General features: G+C 43.8%; 1 protein-coding gene across 3 annotated transcripts in view; it reads right to left on the reverse strand.

Annotated features, from left to right (window-relative positions):
* The window catches only part of LOC103764022 (Kv channel-interacting protein 1), a 476,628-nt gene that overhangs the window by 295,080 nt on the left and 160,999 nt on the right, over positions 1 to 20,549 (reverse strand). The window contains exon 1 of one of the 3 annotated variants that reach the window (XM_018089012.1): positions 6,574 to 6,859. The exons of 1 other annotated variant lie outside the window; for it this stretch is intronic. Coding sequence is in view for 1 of the 2 variants with exons in the window: in XM_018089011.1 (XP_017944500.1) it covers positions 6,254 to 6,314 (61 nt within the window). In the remaining variant the exon portion in view is untranslated. Of the gene's footprint in view, positions 1 to 6,253; positions 6,549 to 6,573; positions 6,860 to 20,549 lie in introns of those variants that run through there. One more of the 3 variants, XM_018089011.1, reaches the window with a different exon arrangement.

The following is a 20,549-nucleotide window of genomic DNA, read 5'->3' on the forward strand; positions in this document are numbered from 1 at the left end:
AAAACTGTAAAGCTAGGAATTGCTCAGAACTTCTGCACAGTGTTGAGTTCCAAGCTTTTTGCATCTACAGAGTTAAATTTTTTCAGCTGCAAAAAATCCCAGTGCTTCCTAGTGCCCATTCCACCCATCAAATATTTAGTAATGCACACTGGAAAGAGCTGGAAGACTACCAAGGCTGGAATTTTAAAGTTGGAAAGTATTTTCTGATTTACCCTTTTAAATTATTGTGGAACAAAATGAAATTTTAAAGCACTGCAGCCCACTAGCATGCAGAGCTGAAGTCTCTAATCACCTGTTTTCTTTGTAGTGGGTTTCATGGCTCTGTGTGGACATGCTGCATGCAGCAGAGGCACACAGTGCCCCTGCCTATAGGCAGGAAGTCAGCATATACACATGCTAATGCAACATAGAACACTATTCAGAGTACTTTCCTCCGTCCATTTCACTTTATTCCAAACCTCCAAACTGGCTCTGACTTCAACATATCAGGCAGGAGCTATATGCCTCTGGGAAGCAATCAGGGACACACACAGCTTATTTTAATTTTGTCATTGCTATCCTCTCTTAAAAATAGCTATTTGAGATCCCTCTGCCTCAGTGCCAGGAGTCGATTGAAGGCTAAGGAAGAAATTTAGATCTAGCAACCGCATGGGAGCTAAGGAAATTTTGGCTGAAAGATGGAGGAGTGGGGAATGGAAGCAGTCATGAGTCCATAAGTCCCGCTCACCTCTAACCCCACGCTCAGGTGAGCTCTTGTTGGGAGGACACAGGAAAGCTGGGGCAAACAACTCCCTCACCTCCGTGCCACCCATCGCAGGTGCGTCAGCCAAGTGGCCAGGAAAACAGTGAGCACTAATGTTCACTCTGCTAAGGAAATAATCAGGGCACAGGGCTGTACAGCCTGAGTCTCTTTAGGGCACACACACTCGTTCACAGCAGTGGCAGGCTTTCAAGTTTCTTTGAGGAGCAGATGCAAGAGAAGGGCAACTTCACAGCTTTTCTTTTGCAACAGCGTGTACCAGGCAAAGTAAATCACAGGGCAGCTTCTGTGCCCAAATCTATCATCTCCATTCCATGGCTAAGGTTGACAAGGGCCTATTCCTCAAAACACTGTTGAACCATTTTTTCACCTTTTGAGTAGAGAGGCAGGTTGTTCTAGTACAGGGAAGTGAAAGGGCACAGCCATGACCCAGCAACCATAGGACCTCAGGGCAATCTGATGTTCTTATGAAGATTGCCGAGTCAAGCAGACTTGGTTTCCTAGTAAGTAAAACAGTTGAAAATACAGCTGGGTCAGGCACAAAATCTGATAATTTTGGACAATAAGCCATTTCAAAACAAAGCCTAGAAATTGCTCACTATAAAAATGGCACAACTGACATTTTAAGCAAAATTTTTGCTGTTAGCTCTAGCAAAATTAAACTGCACCAGACTCCTCTTGCTACTTTAGATTTGGGTGGTCTTGGATCAAAACATGGTTACTCACATTTAACAGAGTCAGATTATCGACTGAAAGTGGTGCTGCTTGCTGCTGATCTGGGGGTCAGAGCTGCAGCCTGTAGCTCTAAGCCCAAACAAGATTCAGGTATTGAAAAACAGTCTAGTCATATTTCACTTTCACTGGAGGGGCTGTGTGGACTTAGAGAACAGAAAGAACAAACAAAAGAACAAATGAAAGAACAAACAAAAGAACCCAGAGGTATAGAGAGCAGTCAAAACAAGAAAGTCCCCCTGCTTTAGCAATCTGCTAAATGGAACGTTTCCATGACGAATATGGAAATGGCTGATTCTAGCCACAAATTTGGTCATGATTGGATGCAGACTGTAAAAACACAAAAAAATCTCTATTTCTGCATCTAGTTGAAACCAGAGGTGCATTTCTGTGTGTATTATCTGCTGTGCTGGCCTTCTGTCTTTTAGTTCTGGGTTTTTTTCTGGGTTTTTTTTCTCCTCATTTATTGCTTCATTGCTTATGTTTGCAGGAGGATATACCAGCAGCTTGAAATTCTCAAGTCCATCTCAATCATCTGTCTAAGCACTAACTACTACATCTGCCTAAGCACTCCTCAGTTTTATTGGCATTTGCGCCATATTGACCTCTGAATGTCTCTTCCTGTTCCTAGTAACCCAAATCCTTGTATCTTTAGGGTTTTTAAAGCGACAGTAATCCCAGAGCCAGAGCGTGGATAAGGTTGGAAGGGACTACCAGTTCCCTCCTCAAGGCAGGGTTAACTACAACAAGTTGCTCATGACTGTATCCAGTTGGGTTTTGAGTATATCCAAGCTTGAAGACTCCACAGTCTCTCTGGGGGGTCTATTCCCGTGTTCAGTCACTTTCACAGTAATTTCTTTTTCATATATTAAGGTGGAATTTCTTGTATTTCAGTTTGTGCCTGCTGCCCCTTCACCTGTCCCTCGGCACCAGAGAAGAGCCTGGCTCCAACACCTCTGCTCTCCACATCAGGCGTTTATACACCACGATCAAGACCTCCCTGAGCCTCCTCTGCTGCAGGGTGAACAATCACAGCTCTCTCAGTCTCTCCCTGTATGTCAGATGCTCCAATTGACTAATATTCCTTGTGACTCTTCAGTGTACTAAGGCTGGTAAGTCCTCACGTCTCCCATACAGGGGAGCCCAGCACCAGACATGGCACTGTGTCTCACCAGTGCTGTGCAGAGGAGGAGCATCACTTCCCTTGATCTGCTGGAGGTGCTCTGCCAAGAACAGCCCAGGAGGCCACTAGCCACCTTTGCTCCTGGCTCACTGTCAGCTTGTCTCCAGGACCTCAGCCAGGCTCCACCAGCATCCCAGGAATGCTGGCCTGAGATACAAGCAAAGTGAACAGGGTGGAAAGAGGTATTATCTTTTAGTGGGCCAACTAAGAGTGCTGGAAACGGCAGATGAGAATCCCAACAATGAATGAAGTTAAAACATCATCAGTCAAGGAGATCACAGGAAACGATTTCTAATGAAATATACAAACAATTGGTGGAACTGCCCCAAGCCACTCCCAAAGCAAACAGCACAAATCTCACAGACCATCCAGGGACACTACAGCAAACAGGGAAAGCTTCTGTAGCTTTACTGATAGGATTGCAAGTCAAAGAAGCAGAAATCTTTATCCATCTTTATCCATCAGGACAGGGTGTCCCAACCCACCAGGACAAAATGCAATTACATTGGATTAAGTTTCCACATTTGAGCCAAGCAAATGGTCTCCTCCTCTACAGACCCACAACACTGTCCTCTCTCAGAGACAAGAGCTCGCGCTTGATGGACCACTGTTCTCTGCTTGAAGACAATTTCTGTGTCACTCCTGCCTTAATGATTCAGGTTCCCCATTTTCACTAGAACGAGGAATTAAATCTTGTACTCTTGAACAGTGCTACACTATGACCTCTCCAGCACTGCTGCTCACAGTTGGAATAACCAAACCAGCCTCCAGTCCCACTGTCAGCACTCTGGACACACCCACAACCAGGACATGAGGGGGAACAGCACAGGCAGAGGAGTAGTGACGTGTGCTCAAGTTGGAAGAGTTCAGCACGGGCCACTTGAGCCCACTCTGCCCTGACCCATCATGTGCTTACTGGTATTAACTGATCTCTGGAACTCCTCACTTCAGGCATGACCTGTTTATTTTATCTTTTCTTGAAACAATGCCTGTTTTTTTGATTTTACTTTATTACACAAAAGATACAGAGCTTCAGGTGGAGGTGGGAGCTATTTAGCTAAAAAAGGCTCAGAAGAGCGCATATTTACCAGGACAAGAGAGCATTTGCAGAGGTGTGGATACAACTGTTACAAGTATTTCTCCAAGCTCTTGTTTTACCAGCGGTATTTAACTCCTTCATAAAGTTCTGAAATAGTCAAATAAGCACATAGATAAATATAATAAAAAATAAATAAGATAATAATATGTGATAATCTAATAATAAAATAAAAACTTTTCTCAATCAAAGACAGATATAGCAATATCCAATAGAGCAGTAACACCCAGGCATCACCAACCAGCTGCCATCTGGCAGAGAAGCCCCAACAGCTGTGCAGCCAGCAGTGGGACAAGTGATCCTTCCCCTCTGCTTAGCACTTGGGCAAACACATCCAGAGTGCTGAGGCCAGTTTGGGGCTCACCAGAACAAGACACAGATGTGCATATGCTGGAATATGGTCCAGCAGAGGCCACCAGGATGACTGAGGGCTGGAAGAGATGCTGAGAGAACATGTGGACAATATTAAGGACTCCATCATGTAGCGGTGATTGCTCACAGACAAATAACAATTTCAGACTGCATTCAAGCCCAGCACACATTAGGGTTTTGTGGCCGGCAAGGTGAAGTGCTAACAGTCAGTGTAAAATACAGCAGCAAACCTGCCTCTGCCACTCCTGTTTGGAGATCTGAAGGGATCATTTGGGCATCAATCTAGAGAAACATCTGCAACTGGCTGAAGACAGCCAAAACCAGCAGCGTTGTTCTGTAATGCTCTTTTCTGACAGGTAAACCTATAAAGGTGTAAAATTCTGCACTGGCTTTGAAAATAGCCAAGAAAATCAAAGGAATTTCCTCCAAATTGCTTTTTCCAACTGGGTGCTCTACTAACCAGCAACATCATGTGGATAACACATCAGAGCCAAGAGGAGATAACTCTGGAAACACAAGTATTGATAAATATAGCTGAATAACCACTGCCAGCACGCATCAGTACGATTGAATTCCATTTTAAAGGTAAAAATGTGTGACCAGATGGTGGATTTTTACTGCTCATGACCTCCAACAAAAAGCAGTGGCTTGCATCCACTAGATAATTGAGCCAATCACAAGACAACAAAGTCACAGAGAAAAGTTATGTTCAACCACAAATTATCTACGTTTAGTGGAAATCAGCTTCAGCTCTCAGGTTTCTTTCAGGTGGACAAGACTCCCCTTGGTGACACAGCAGCCATCATGCCCAGTACATCCTGCTCAGTCTTCTGTACTTCAGTGCCTAAACACGAGTCTCCCAGCTGCAGGTGTAACTCAGTGCTTAGACAGTAATACAGCTATCCCAGCATTAAAAGTAATACCATACATGTCCCAGACAACTGTACAATCATGGGTGCATTATAATAACACAGGAAGATGAACTGTAAACCATGTACACACACTCTAAGGTAAAACATTACCTTACTGTTACCAGGAATGCAGAATTTTACACTTGTTCACGAACTTACGACAATTAAATCCCCGGCACAGCTTGTGCCCATTTCTCTTTTGAGTGATTACTTGGTGTTTGATATTTCCTAAGTTAGTTTTTAATTTAAATTGAAAGAAAATACATACCAACTTGCAGTTCAAAAGTATATATAACTGAGCTACAGATCCAGTGGAAAAGAAGATCTATCCTAGGAATATTGAGAGACTGTTAAATGCAGAGGTTCTGGCAGGGAATATTTACAAATAGCAGAAAGACTTGCTGAAGTTACAGAGTCTTTCCTTTTGTTTTCCAAACAATACTCATTCTGTACAGTATAGATGTGCCCCTGACAGTGCTTTCAACTTTCTGCTCAGCAACACCCTAGAATTCTTGAATTAACCCTGAAGAAAACTGAGCAAAGCTCAAGCAAATACTACAAAAACCAGACCTCCTGAAAAATCAGTATTTACAGACAATATTTATGGATTTAAGAATTAAAATTCCTGGGATTGCTGCTTCCTCTCATTTTTTATGAGCTTCTGCTCCTCTCATTCTTTACAAAAACATCCTATTTTTTTCCCCTCTCGATAATCTTTATAAAACACACATCATTAGTACTGCACACTTGGTGTTGGATTACTGAATATGCAACACTGACTCTAACAATACTTCCTGAGACAGAAACCCCAAGGCATTGGGAAGAATTTGCTGTGTATCTACATTTTATTTCCTATTCAAAGGGTTTATAAAGCATGGGATTTGGAAATAAACAGGTCTCTTCTGCAAGTGCTCTGCATATGGAGCCACTGAGTTTCTCCTCCTCATACATGCCTGCATGAAGGATTACAGTATTTCAGATGCTTTTCAACCCCCAAGCTCCTCCACAGCAAATTTCTCATGCCCACAGGTTTTTCCCACCACATTGCATCCCACTCTCCTCTGCAAATTACAGCTCAGAAAAACATTGCCAGGTTCCTTGCAAGTGGCACATGTTCATATTCTCCTCCCTTCCTAATACAAATTTCTCCCGCAGCAAATATACGGAAGGGACAGAAAAAGCATAATAGAAGGTCTTACCTTTTGATGGTCTTCTTTGTTTTGTTTGTAGAGAAGAGAACGTACCCATTACAGCACCCATTGCAAAAGCTACTCGTGAGTTTTTGAGGAGGATTTATTTTGGCTGGGATTTTTTTTTTAAATATTCTTACCCTACCCCTCCACTGACAGTAAATAAAATCTATGTGAAATGCCCCCAAGAACAAAGAAAAAGAGAGGAAGTCAAGAGAAGAAAGAAAAGAAGGAAGGAGGAGGGAAAAAGCAAAGCACTGCAGCTCAGCGTTCAGCAAGCGTTAAGCTTTGAGGTTTTTTTTTCAGTCAACACACATGCACTGACTCACAGCCGGCTGCACTGTTATTATTCAAAACAGCTCCCCATCAAAATTTAAATGCTAGGTAGATTCCCTCAGACCAGAGCTGGCAGCAAATGCATCAAAATATTTACTGGAGCACAGCCACATAAACACACAGGGTAATTCTTCCTCCTGTTCCCTTATGGCTCCAACCAGCAGCCTGTAGGTCTAGCGAGAAAGCATCAGTGCAGCTCTTCCAGTGAATACTAAACTGGAGTCCTGTAGGCATGCTGAGGGTCTCGGAGGGGAAGCCAGGGCTTTGGGCTGGGTACCAACTCTGAATGAACAGAAATCTGAGTGGGAAGCGATAGCGAGCAAGGCATCAAAGCCCCAGCTGTGTGGGCTGCGTGCTCCTGCTAATTAAGAGTCTGACAGAAAGGTGGGAAGCAGCAATTTCCAACAGTCTTCTCAAGCAGAAAAGTCAGAGGAAAATTACTAAGTGCAATGGGGGAAAACAGAAAATTTCACCACAGTCCTTTTCCTTCATATCCTCTCTCAAACACCAGAAGTACATGCAAGACAGTTAATAACTTATTTTTCTGCCAAGTATGTATGTGCACACACTTTTTAAGGAGACTAAAACAATAAACTGTTGAAACAAAACTCTGCAAACATCCAGTGGCTAGGAGAAAGTAGGACAGTTCCCAGCATTTTTTTCAGTTCTGTCATGTTTCAGAAAATCAGCTACACATCTGGTTATGTTTCCTCAGAAGGTGAAATAGCAAGTGCTCAGGTACAGAAGGAGTTAAATATACTGAGACAGGCTTCGAAACCAAAATTAATTTCCTACTTGCACATGGTGACTGAAATTAAGGCAGCACCTGTGCAAATACTGTATTTTTCAGAAGAAATTCATTCCTATACCGGACACCATATCATGTTGTCTCACTGAGTTTCCCCAGCCTCCCTCTAACTTTGCAGTAAAGATTCCCTCAAACACAGATGCCAGCTCCCCTAGGATCAGGAGCTGTCCAGCACTGGTGTCCCTGGAGGTACAGCCCTGCCTCACCTGCTCCTCACGTGCTGCAGCAATGCTGTCTTTGAATGCACAGCTGTATTTCAATCCCCAGCCTATACCAGCAAAGAGCTTCTCATCAGTTCCTGGTTCCAAAAGCCATTACAGAAAATAGTTTATTTTTTCTTGTTTACAACTCATTGAACTTTTTGTGAGGAATGCCTGGGTGAAGGTACTGTTTTAAATACCAAAATCCTGAACTGAAACACATCAGTTTGCAGTGTGCTGCCTGAGACTTGGGGCACACAGGGGCCTTTGTCATCGTGGGAGGAGCCTATCCTGGCCTGAGCAACATTCCCTGTCTGCCCTCATTCTTCCCCTCCTGCCAGCCACAGCTGTGGGCCCGCTGCCCCTGGAGTAAAAGCTTCTCCAGCCACCCAGATCCAGATGGGGATCCCTCAGACTACATCGATCTCTACCAGGCACTGAAAAGCTGTGCAAGGTTCTTAAGCTCTTTTGTAATTTAAATATTTATATTTATTTTATTAATATTTTATTTGCATTTATGCATTAAAATATTAGACAGGCTACAGTGGGCATGTGGAAAATCACTGCTCTTAGCACTTGTGCAGACATCAAAGGCTGGAGAGTGACCAGAGGCCACAGCAGATGTCTCCAAGATGTCAAAAATGGAATCTTCTATCTAAGCAAACTGTCACTAGCAGAAGTCAGGCACTGCCAAAGTTGCCACTCAACCATGTGTCCCATCTACATCTTTTAAGTATCTCCAGGAATGGTGATTGTCTCACTGCCCTGGGCAGCCTGTGCCAGTGCTTGACCACCCTTTTGGTGAGGGAATTTTTCCTAATATCCAAACTAAACCTCCCCTTGAGGCCAATTCCTCTTGTCCTATCACTTGTTACTCGGAAGAAGAGACAAACCCCCATCTGACTCTAACCTCCTTACATCAAAAAGCACCTTGAAAGTAGCTGGCTTCAGGATTCCTCCTGACACCAGTTGGATCCCAGCCACGCAGAAAGAGCTTGGCCTGGGAGTGACAGATCAGGCTGCCCATATGGTGAGATACCAGAGACAGAAGTAATCTGGGAAGACAAAATTGCACCCTTGATGCTGCACTGTTGTTTACTTGAAAGAGCATGGCACATGAAAGCAGAGGGCAAATGTAACTACTCAGTTTTCTTTGAAACTTGAAAGAAAGATCTGTCTTGGCTGGAAACCAGTATTGACAGATCCATATGAAATCATAGGGATAAGTGGTTGCAAGCATTTATATTTGTATGGCTCAAATATACAAGAATGAGGAAAAGAGGGACCATGTCCGTGCCTTGGCAGATGAGCAGAGATTCCCAAATCCCCAGTTCAAAAATCAGATGCTTCCTCTCACAGTTGAAAACTAAGACCTCAGAGGAACAGAAGCATCATAACCACTAAAGAATTAGGGTATTTGCCACAGCAGGTAGGAATTCTCTTTCTCCAAAGATCATCATCCAAATTTATCAACCTAAGAGAGAAATCTTTGAGATGTAACAAGTGCTGGTGGTCATTTTCTATCTGAGGAGCTGAATATTTTTCAGAGTATTTCCTTTAGAGGCAAGAAGCTGCGTGAGCACTGATTGTGATGGTGAAATGCAGTTGTAGCAGTGTGGGTACCTAAGCCAGCATCCTGGATAGGAGCTGCTATCCGAGGAGCAAAAGTACCTCAGGAAAAGGAGACACTATGTTGTGCCAAACCTGACTGCAGCCCCAGAAGGTATTTGCAGCCAGAGCCCAGCCACCTCCCACTTCCCAGTGCAGGGAGAAACTCCGGCGGCACATTGTGGGACTCTCTCATGGCATGATTCACCACAGTCCTCAAGTGCTTGCTTGCATAGCTGAAGGTATGTACCACTTCATGATGCTGGTGCTATGCCTAAATCCACCTCCTTTCCCACAAAAATTCACCCAACAGGTACATGACTTATGCGACCATCCCAGCAGTCACCGCTAAGGAGGGGAGAGTCCCCCATGAGAAGGGGCCGCAAGTGTCACTCAGATGATGGGCAGACACAAGCTAGGCATGCACAGATACAGCAAAGGGTCCATCAGGTATGCCTCTGTCCCAGAAGAAGCCTGTATACACCCTCTCCTGAGCTAGGTTAGCAGACAGATATGTCCCCACTGGTTACCACTAATCCATCATTATTGTCTGCCAACCATTAAATCATGTTCCATCCTTTTATCACTCCTGTATACTATATACAGCAGTTTAATTACCTAGGCAGCCTCATCTCCTCAGATGATAAGACTGACGGAGAGATAGACAACAGGTTGGCAAAGGCATATAGTGCTTTTGGAAAACTCCACAAAAGAGTATGGTGTAATAAACACTTGAAGAAAAGTACCAAGATCGGTGTTTACAAAGCCATAGTGTTGTCTACTCTCTTATATGGTTCCGAATCATGGGTCATCTACCGCCAACACCTGCGTCTCCTAGAACGCTTCCATCAACGCTGCCTCCGTACGATTCTAAACATCCACTGGTCAGATTATGTGACCAACACATCTGTTCTAGAGCAAGCAGCTGTCACAAGTATTGAGGCCATGTTACTGAGAACACAGCTGCGATGGGCAGGGCACGTCTCCAGGATGAAGGACCAACCAACCACCGCCTCCCTAAGATCCTGCTTTATGGTGAACTTGCCACCGGCTGCCGCATGAGAGGAGCCCCAAAGAAAAGATACAAGGACTCCCTGAAACAACATCTCAGCCTTGGCCATATTGATCACCATAACTGGTCTACTCTGGCCTCCAATCGGGAGGCCTGGAGACACACCATCTATAACGCAGCTGTCTCCTTTGAGAACACACGCAGGATCACTCTCGAGGAGAAAAGGCAACGCAGAAAGAACCGTGTCTTGCAGAATACACCATCTAAGGAGTCTTTCTGCTGTGCCTTTTGCAATCGGATATGTCTGTCTCGTATTGGCCTCATAAGTCACCAGCATGCCTGTATCAAATGTGGATAGAGCCTTCCCAAATCTTCGTTCGCGAAGCCCAGCCATGATACTATATAAACTCTGTCTACTGACTACTAGAATCATGACCTAATACTATTCACTGATCCTCTTACTGATTTCTTTCTGCCTCATAACTCTATACTATTGCTCTTAATAAGCATCTGTGAGACTTTGAAACATCAGAGCAAAGCAGTAAGACACTAACAGTGATTCTGGATGTAGCCAGAAGGCTTGGTCAGAAAAAGAAATTCATTATTTTTAATAAATGCAGATATAACATCTTCACTTAGGCAGTCATATCACTAGCTATCAGTATAGGATGGAAATCTCCCAGGAGCAAGGTCAGAGGGATTGGTATGGCTCTGCGCCCTGACACAAGATCAGGTCTGCTTCCAACTAAAGATGGGTACTGGTCCAAATTGGAGCCAGACCACCCCTGCATTGTATCTGGCTTGAACTACACATTTCTGGTATTTCTGTGGGCATATACGGGAAAGTAAAGGGGGAGGTTGGTTTTTTTTCATCATGCAGAAATCTGGACCACTATCAGGAAAACACCACCTCCCTAAGCACTGTTACCTAGGGACATCCCTGGGTTATCAGCCATCCTCTCCTGCAAGACACAGGTGGAACATCTGCCTGCAGCACTAGCAAGGGAATGCCTCAGATATACCCAGATTTTAAAACTTTGTGGACATCGGTGAAATTCATTCTGGTGTATTTTTTTTGTCTCTCAAAGTACAGCAATGAGCACTCACATAAAAGGAACACAAATAAAACCTGAAAACTTCCTGTCTATAGCAAGCCCTTGTCATTCATTCTATATCTATCACTTTGAAGTGCTTCCAGGTAGGCTCTGTTTTAGAAAGCCTAAACAGAGCTTGAAGTGACTGACTCCTCTTCCCTTCTGAGTATTTTAGGAAGGAGACCTTGGCCAGAGTTTCTATGTGCTTTAAACTAAAGGACTTTCCTTTTTCATATTCCAGTAACTAACACTTGTTTCAAGGAAGCATTTTACATTTACCCAAGGAGTGCTTCACTTTAAGGCAGAGGTAGAGGTGATTTTCTGCTCACCTGAGCAGGTACTCTGTAGAGCAGTTTCTCTATAGGTTGGATGTAAACAGAATCCTTCCAGTAAGCAACTGAGAGCATACAAGTAGCAGACTAGGAGCTGGGATGATGTCACTCGAGCACTGACACAGAAATGCAAGGACTGCTGCTCTCAGCTATGTTCACACGACTGCAGATTGGTCAAAAATCTGCAACAGGGACCCACTGGCACTGGCCCAATTACTGTCCGTGCTCTAGTACAAAACCACTTCCACCCATGGTGACAAGCAGTACAGACACAGTACAGTTGCTCCCGTGATACTCTAGGCATGGATTCCTCCAACAGGGATGGCAGCCACGGGGAGCAGAGGAAATGCATTTTGCATTTATTGCACAAAAACCAACACAAAGCCCCCTCGCAGAAGTTGCCCATTCACCAGGAGAGCTGTCCTCTCTTCCAGATCCCTGATTTACAAAGTAGTTCATGAGATATTGAGACTTGGCTATCCGCTAAAAAAAAATCAAAAGCAAGAAGGAAAATAATCCTTTTTTAAGTAAATTAAATGAGAGTTTCCGTTGCTTAGCAAATTTTTAACCAGTTGCTGTCCTCAGTTGTCTGTGCCAGAACACCCTCTACTGAGTGCTTTGTCTGACCCTAAGCCCAAGGCTCTGTAGAAGACCTGGCAGGAGCCTTCCTGAGCCACTACCAGCCTGATTTCTGGAGTCATTGCTTGCCTGAATGAGGACTTACAGATAGCACATTCACCTCAATATACCAGAGCACTCCAGACATTCCCCCAGTGCCAAAGGACTCATCCTTCAGGTCTTCTCGGTGCTGAGGCTCCAGGCATTAGCACTTCACACAGTCACAGACCAACCAAGGAAGACCAAGCTGCAAAATCATAGTAGGAAATGAACAAAAATAGGTCCAGCTGGACACTGAAGAGAAGAGGAAGACCATCATACCATGTGCATACAGTTTGGGATGCTGGCAAGGCTCCACAGCGCAGCGCCCCCAGCACTGACCCTGCAGGACTCCAAGAAGCAGGAGAGAGGTGAGCGCATAATTTCTCTTGCAGTACTAGTCATCGTTTTCCTTTATTCCTCTGCTATTACCAGAAATAACTCGTTGATTAGACTGCTCAGATTTTAACTACACTAACCAATACATTTAAGAGGTGTTTCTTTACTGCAAATATGTATCACGAACTTACAGAAATTGGCCCAGTTCAAAGTAGGAAGGCTGACAGCTAAGTCCATCTGCTGAGCAAACATGAAGAGTCACTGCAAAGACCTACAGGGATAAATGGAAGTAGCATGGGACAATCTGCTCTGCCCCTGGAAACGAGCCTGATCACAGAGACACCAAGAGGAGGCAGTTTTTTGCTGTTCTATACCTGTAAAAAGTGTTTGGGAATCTTTGTGGGCCATCGTTTACCTTTTTATCAATGCAAGGACTTAAGAAGTATCCCTACTCTAGGTTTTCACAAAGTCAGAATTCACCACATATGTATTGTTTTTTCAGCACCTATTTTTTTGAAGTGTTTCTTCCATAAAAGCAACAACACATAAGAGCATAGTTTCATCCTTTTTTCTCCTCTTGTGAGCCATTATAATAAATGAGAATGTTTTCAGAGGCATCTTTTGCTCTCTGTAAGGACAACATAGCAGAACAAAAACTATTAAAATATTCATTACTGCACCTTTGCAGGCCCAAAAAAGATTCCCATGTTAGCTAGCTTTGTCAGACCTCAAAGGCTAGAGGTCCTCCCTTCCATTTTGATGGTGTAGTGGTTTGGACTTTGTTTTCCCCCAGAGGCTAAGAAAAGTGGTAGACCCCAAGGGGTGGAAACCCCTGGAAGTTTTGAAGTTCTGCCCAATGGGCGCTCCTGCAAAAATGTAAACATATCACAACCAGACCGGAAGAGATGAGTTGTAGTTTTGGGTTGTTGTAGGAGAGGTGGCCATGTTGTAGAGCCACGAGGAAGGGGGTCTAAGCCCCTTGGGCCCTTTGGGGCCCTCCCAGCCCCTGGCTGGGGGGCTGCAGGGACCTGGAACAGCATAAAGCTGGGCTAGGTGCCTGTAGTTATGCCGGGAGATGTTTTCTCCATGGGCGCAGAGCAGCAGCTGGCAATGACCAGAGAAACGGTGGCAGAGAGCCAGGCAGGAGATAAGGACCTGAACTGAAGGAGCAGCAGAAGCAACATGCAACACCAGAGAAAGGACTCCTGGAAGGAGAGCCGAGGAAAAGAGAGCCAGCAGCCTGAGAGACAGAGTTCTGGGGGTAAGACTGTACCAGCCCCCCAAAACTCCTTTGAGATCCCTCTGAGAAAAAAGGAGATGGACTCCTATTAAGGAGAAGAGTTTTAGACATGCAGCACCGGAGAGAGAGGAGCTGAGAAGCTCAGAGCGTCCCGGAGCTGGACCGGGACGGCCAGAGGAATGCGGGGGGAGTTGACCTTGGCTCCCCCCCTTGCACTGCTGCCACGGTGGCAGCCTGAGAGACAGGGCACAGAGGCCCTGCAAGGAGCTGAGTCTCCTGGAGATACCAGACCGTCACGAAGACCCCCCTGTGTCTTCGTGATATGACGTGGTGATACGACCTTGTCTGGGGTTACGAAGCCCACGGAAGACCCCTCGGTTGGAGGCGATGGGGCCGAGAGAGAGATGCTTGAATACCTCCCTCAGGAGTGCTGGCAGAAAGCCAACCACAGCTGCTGCATGCATGTGAAGAAGACAGACTGCTGCCTCAGAAGATGCTGCTGTTCAGAGACTGGAAGGGATCTGTCCTTCTTTCCCTCCTGGACTTTTATTTGGAGGGGAGAAGAGATCTGGTCACTGTAAATACATATGTCATGGTAGAGATAGTTGTGATCGTGTGTATAATGTGATATGGTATTTATTTGTACAGTCATTGTAATATATTCCCTTTCCCCCACTTTGAGTCTGGTGTGTTTTGTCTGGAAAAACCCATCTCACATTAGGTTGAGATGTGGGAGGGGGGATGGAGCTAGAGAATTGGATTTTGGGGCTATCTCAAACCATGACAGATGGAAATTTATTTTTCATTAAATGAAAGTCAGCGAATAATAATGTTGAGAAATCAGGTGGAGTAGATGAGACTTTAAGTTTTGGGATCATCTAGATTTTCATGTAAATAAGGCAGCGACAATATGAAAGCATTGGAAAGGCACTTGCCTTCCAGTCTATAGCAAACACAGCTATGCAAAGACAAACAAAGTAAATGCAATAATCACTTCATGCCACTAAACGGGGAACAAAAAGCCAGGTGGTGATGTCTGAGCAATAAAGGGTACTCCTCCTCTTTAAGAGCCCAAGGAAGAGAGCGGAGAACGAAGTTGGAATTTTATATCCTATTGCTTGCTCAGAGAAAGCAGTCAAGCATTCGTCTCCTGAATTCAGGATGAGATGTCCTTGCTCAGCTCTTGCCTTTCTTTTTGCAAATACCAACACAGTCCCCACTGCAGCCACATACGGGTATGCACGGACATATATATTTGTGTGCTTAAAGGAAATTAAATGAAAAAGGAACGAGGGATTGTTTAACCTATGTGAGGCAGCAAAGTGAAAGTTGAACAGAAAACTACATTTTTGTCTGCTGGTTCTTCTTTGTTATAGTAATAAAACTGGGCAGATCTCCACAGAGCAGACCTAATGTTTGCCCTAAGGACGTCACACTCAAAAATAGACAGCTGAGAGCTCAGGAAGGGAATACTTTACATTTCTAGTAACGACTTCAACAAAACACAAGAAAGATACTGATTTATATCTTCAGTTGGAGTACTTCTTCTGTAAACAAGGGGAGACTGGTTCCAGATAAAAACTTGAAAGAACAGGGGAGATACAAGCACTCGCCTGAAGGGTAGCAAGCAGAAATGCCTGATGGCAGGAGACGGGGGCATGCTGCAGGACCAGTGAGCACAGCTGTCCTCGCACGCCACTGCCAGTGGGAGGGAGCAAATGCGGACAGATGGGCAACAAGACACCATGATGAATCCTGTAAAGGTGACAACAAGAAACAGCCAGGTAGAAGGCTAGGGAGACAGGAGATGATCAGAAAAGACTGCCAGCATTGGTGCGACAAAATAAAAAGGAAGGTGGTAAACAACAGTGATGTGAACCACTCTGGAGAAGGGCCAGAGCTAAACAGAGGCCAGGAAGCAGGAAATAGGAAATGGCTGTGCTGCCCTCCAAAACACAAGGCTTTGGCAAGGAAGTTCACAGAATCACAGAATATGCCAAGTTGGAAGGGACCCACAAGGGTCATCAAGTCCAATCCTTAGCCCTACACAGTGCCATCTTCAAGGGTCACACCATGTGCCTGAGACTATCGTCCAAATGCTTCCTGAACTCTGTCAGGATTGGTGCTGTGATCACTTCTCTGGAGAGCCTGCTCCAGTGCCCAAGTTGACAGTAAAAGGTGCAATTTAGTGATAGAAAACCTGGAAGAATTTCATAACAGCATCTATCTGTAAGGGTAAGGACAGGGATCAGTCCTGAAACCAGGCTGTGGAGCCAGTGCACTCAGAGTAAGAACAGGTCTGGCACGGCCAAGGATGCCTGGGAGGAGGCTGTATGCAGAGGAATCAAGAACTGCAACCTTTTGTTCTCAGGATACCAATACAGTGATGCCTGAAGAGGAAAAAGCTCACCTTTCAGTAATGAAAAGCCATCTATTAACCCATGAAATTTCTTTGAACATTGTGACAAGTGAAGCTTTGCCTTCCCAAATTATCAAATCCATACAAGAGGAACTTCAAGATGGTTTGAAGCAGAAAACCCTAGAGAATATTAGTCAGAATCATCAGCCACAGAGAAGGCTAAGAAGCAGGACACCAGCACTGGACTGTGCAACCATGACAGAAGAGGGTAATGTCATTTGAAAAGTAGTGTATGGATGTCATGTAATGTGCTGAGGAGTCTCACATACAGAATGAGTGAATGGGTTTTTAAGGGAATTTTGACAGACAGTGGTAACACAAGATCCCAAAAGCCTTTTCCCTTTGCATGAAGAGAGACCAGAGCAGATGCTGCACCACATTGTGTACCACAAAGTCTGATCATGATTGGCTTGTGTGAGGGGAATATGCTAACCTGGCCACCAGATGGGAGTATATTCATGGTCCCTGTGATAGCACTGACTGCAGCCATAGCAATATTCAAAAAATAGAGACTTGGTTGCTAAAAACACCACGGGGAACATCAAGCAGCCAATACCAAGTACCAGGTACCTGCACAAACCCAAAGCTCAGTAAACCAACTTTTCACCTTTATACATGAGCACTTCTATCACATCACAGCCTCCCTGAACATTACAGAGAAGTGTACACTAAATCCACAGGCTCAGAGTGATGTATATTGTGACTAAGCACAAAGAAATTTCCTGGGGAACGCACCTGGTTGTGTGCATGATGTCAAGGATATCTCTCCCAGTTGCTGAATGGTATGTACTTATCCCTCGCTCACACATTCAGCATCAGTTTGGCACTGGTGGAACTTACAAGCAAGCTGAGTGAGAGACAGGAGTTCAATGGTGGTTTGTTCCAAGAAGCATTAAAGAGAATACATTAAAACTGTTGGAGGACAGAAATTGTGTGAACAATTTCTATTGCATTTCTGCGACCTTTGCCTTGGCGTGGTTGGGTGCAGACAGTAAAAAGTATTATGCCACTAATATGGCTGCTGGCCTTGTGCCAAGGTGAAGGAGGAGTTCTTCTGGCAGGTAAACAAGTTTTATGGACACCTGCTGTGGTCCAATTAGTACTGTACAACACAGTATGTTTTCCTTATGTATCTAATGTAACCTGGGAAAGAATCACGTCTGTGTGTCACAAGTAGTATATAAGCTGTCTTTTCTCTAATAAAGCGGACATTTTTGCCAACCATATTGATTTGTGAGCAATCTGTCTGTCCCCCTCCACCGATACAAAACTATATAAACAATGTGAACAATAAATGTCAGTCCAGGTTAACAGCTTCATTTCTGTCTTGTGATAATGGTCAGAGGCCTCATTGTGAGAGAAAAGGCAATTTTTAATTATTTGGTATTTCCATGGATGACTGATAAATTAACTCCAAGCAATTCTACAGTCAGTGAGTTCAAATTAGGGAGAAGAGGGTAGAGAAGACATTTGGATGATCTGAGATCTCTCTTTTGCTTTAGTGAATTCCCAAGAAATGTGCCAAACTAACCACGTACAATTCAGGTCACTGAACAGCTGCACAAACTGCTGGGTAACTAATGTGGATAGTTAACCAGTAATTTTTATTTCACATTTCATTTCTCACTATAGGGCCTTGTAAAAGAGAACAAAAGAAGCCATTAGACACCCCTGGGTAAGTTCAGCTAGTGTCAAGTTAAATCACATCAGACAAAAAAAATATTTTAAATAAGGAAATATTCTGTTTCTACATTTAATCATAGAATCTTTTAGGTTGGAAAAGCCCTCTAAGATCATGAAGTCCAACCATTACCCAGCACTGCCAAGTCCACTACTATACCATGTCCCCAAGTGCCACATCCATACATCTTTTAAACACTTCCAGGGACAGTGACTCTACCACTTCCCTGGGCAGCCTGTTCCAGGGCTTGACAGCCTTTTCAGTGAAGAAATTTTCCCTAATATCCAATCTAAACCTCCCCTTGTTCAACTTGAGGCAATTTCCTATTGTCCTGTCTCTATTACTTGTGAGAAGAAACCAAGCTCCACCACCCTCCTGTCAGGCAGTTGTAGAGAGTGAGGAGGTCGCCTTGAACCTTCTTTTCTCCAGCAGAGCCTCCTGAGCTCCCTCAGCTGCTCCTCATCAGATTTGTGCTTCAAACCCTTCCCCAGCTCCGTTGTCCTCCTCTGGACATGCTCCAGCCCCTCAATGTCTTTTTTGACATAGGGGGCCCAAAACTGAACCCAGGATTTGAGGTGTGGCCTCACCAGTGCCCAGCACAGGAGGATGGTCACTGTCCTGGTCCTGCAGGCCACACTGTTACTGGTATAACTGGCCGTAGATGCCATTGACCTTTCTGGTCACTTGAGCAAGTGAATTGGTACCATTTCATTCTGAATGTGCTAGGAATGCAGGTCAGGCATGGACACTCCCCTGGCCAGGTCCTGCTAGAAGGTGCTCTAGAGAAGTCAGAATTTTTAGTTTTCTAATCATCAATAGCATCACGCTTTAGGAGAAATTATGTACAACATTCATTGTCTCATTTCTTAATTCAAGTTAAGCACCATTTTCTTAACGAAGATTCATAATTTTGTGTTCATGTTCTATGCTGTCATCTTTCCTGCCTGAAAAAAAAAAAAAAAGATAGGATTATTCCAGTAAAATCTTTGCTGTCTGAAGCTGGATAAAACAATGCGTTAATGTGGAGACTAGCTTGGCAGGCTTCATAAAAATAAGGTAAGCACCCACATCTCCCAAACTTCCAACCAAGTTTACGTCTCTGTGAATTTTCCACCTTGCAAATGCATATCTCCTGATGCTCTGCCTGTAAACCTGTGTGCAGTAAATTCAGAGTTTGGTTTTTACACAAAGTTGCACCTCAGTACATCAGCATCAGTCTAGCATATCCCCTGGGAATATTATACCTCATCATTATTGTGTCTTAAACTATACTACATCTGGATGTAGTATGGATGTAAGATGGAGTAGACTTTGCTGCAGAGTGAACATGTTTTGTTCACATGTGGTGCCAGCTCTGAATATCCAAGCAAAATCAGACTGTATCCAATACTCTGCTGTAGTTACAGCAATCCCAGACAAAAGCAAGCTTAGGAAGGGCAGTGGTTTATCAGTATCCATGCAAACAGTCATGGAGAATGCTATCGTCCCTATGGAAACCTCAAGGTCTGTGACACATGCAACATTTACTGCCAGCAGTCAGTATACTGAAGTCATTTACCAAATTAAAATAGAGACTAAATTGCAGCAGAAAGCTCATTAGTCCAGCATACATATAAAAGTAATGTAAATTAAGTAGGATTGGGGATGACTGAGAAAGTAGCATAGTAGTGTGATCTACAAACTGAAACCTCCTTACCATGAGACCCACAAGACAAAATAATGTTTGTTCTACAGTGGGTTTACAGGGGGAAAAAAAAGAAATAATTTTAAACAGCTCTCAAGTTGTTAAAATCACTGACATTTCCAATAAATGTTTTCAAGTCTGACAAAATCCTGAAACTATAATGGAAGCCAAATCCTACCTTCCTTTGAACAAAAGAAAACAGCAGTCTTTGGGGAAAAAAGGTTTGAAAAAAAATCTGTTTCTTAAGCTATTTTTTATCGAGATTCAGTTGCATTCCTATGTGGCAGAACTGTGTAGAACTACAAAGACATGATGTGAAAAATACACTGTTAAGACACTCAAAAATCTTGACAAATCTGGAGGTTTCTGCATTTTGCAGAGAATCACCTCTTTGGGGGAATAACTGCAAGATTTCTGTAATACGAGTCTCTCAGCCGTGAGTATTTCCATCTGTAACTCCAGCTTAACTTCATTTATGTGAGAGAATTCACATTAAGGTCACAGCAGATGAAAAATGCTTCCAATAAAAGGGATATATGCTATTTCTCTCGTGCTAGCTGTGGACTGAATTATAACTGTTACAATTATATAATAATATTCATCTTGAGGCTGAAGTGCCCCCAAATCACATCATTGGTGACAGATATTTTCAAATTCTTTTCAATACACCAATCCAGATATTCTCTGGACTTAATAACTAATTAAAATATTCCATTTCAAGATGTACTAATGGTAGGGCGGAGACAGTTCCAAGACACATTGTGGCACTACTTCCACTGTTGGCAGTACATTGGTGTTTGCAATAACCCCAGCTAAAGCAAACTCAAATGCACATACTCAGGTCAGAATATCTGCATTATTTTTAATTTACTCATTGGAGAGTATCTTTCAGGAC

Source organism: Manacus vitellinus, unplaced genomic scaffold (assembly GCF_001715985.3).
Source record: "Manacus vitellinus isolate BGI_N305 unplaced genomic scaffold, ASM171598v3 scaffold_111_pilon, whole genome shotgun sequence".
In the NCBI taxonomy this organism is placed as follows: Eukaryota; Metazoa; Chordata; class Aves; order Passeriformes; family Pipridae; genus Manacus; species Manacus vitellinus.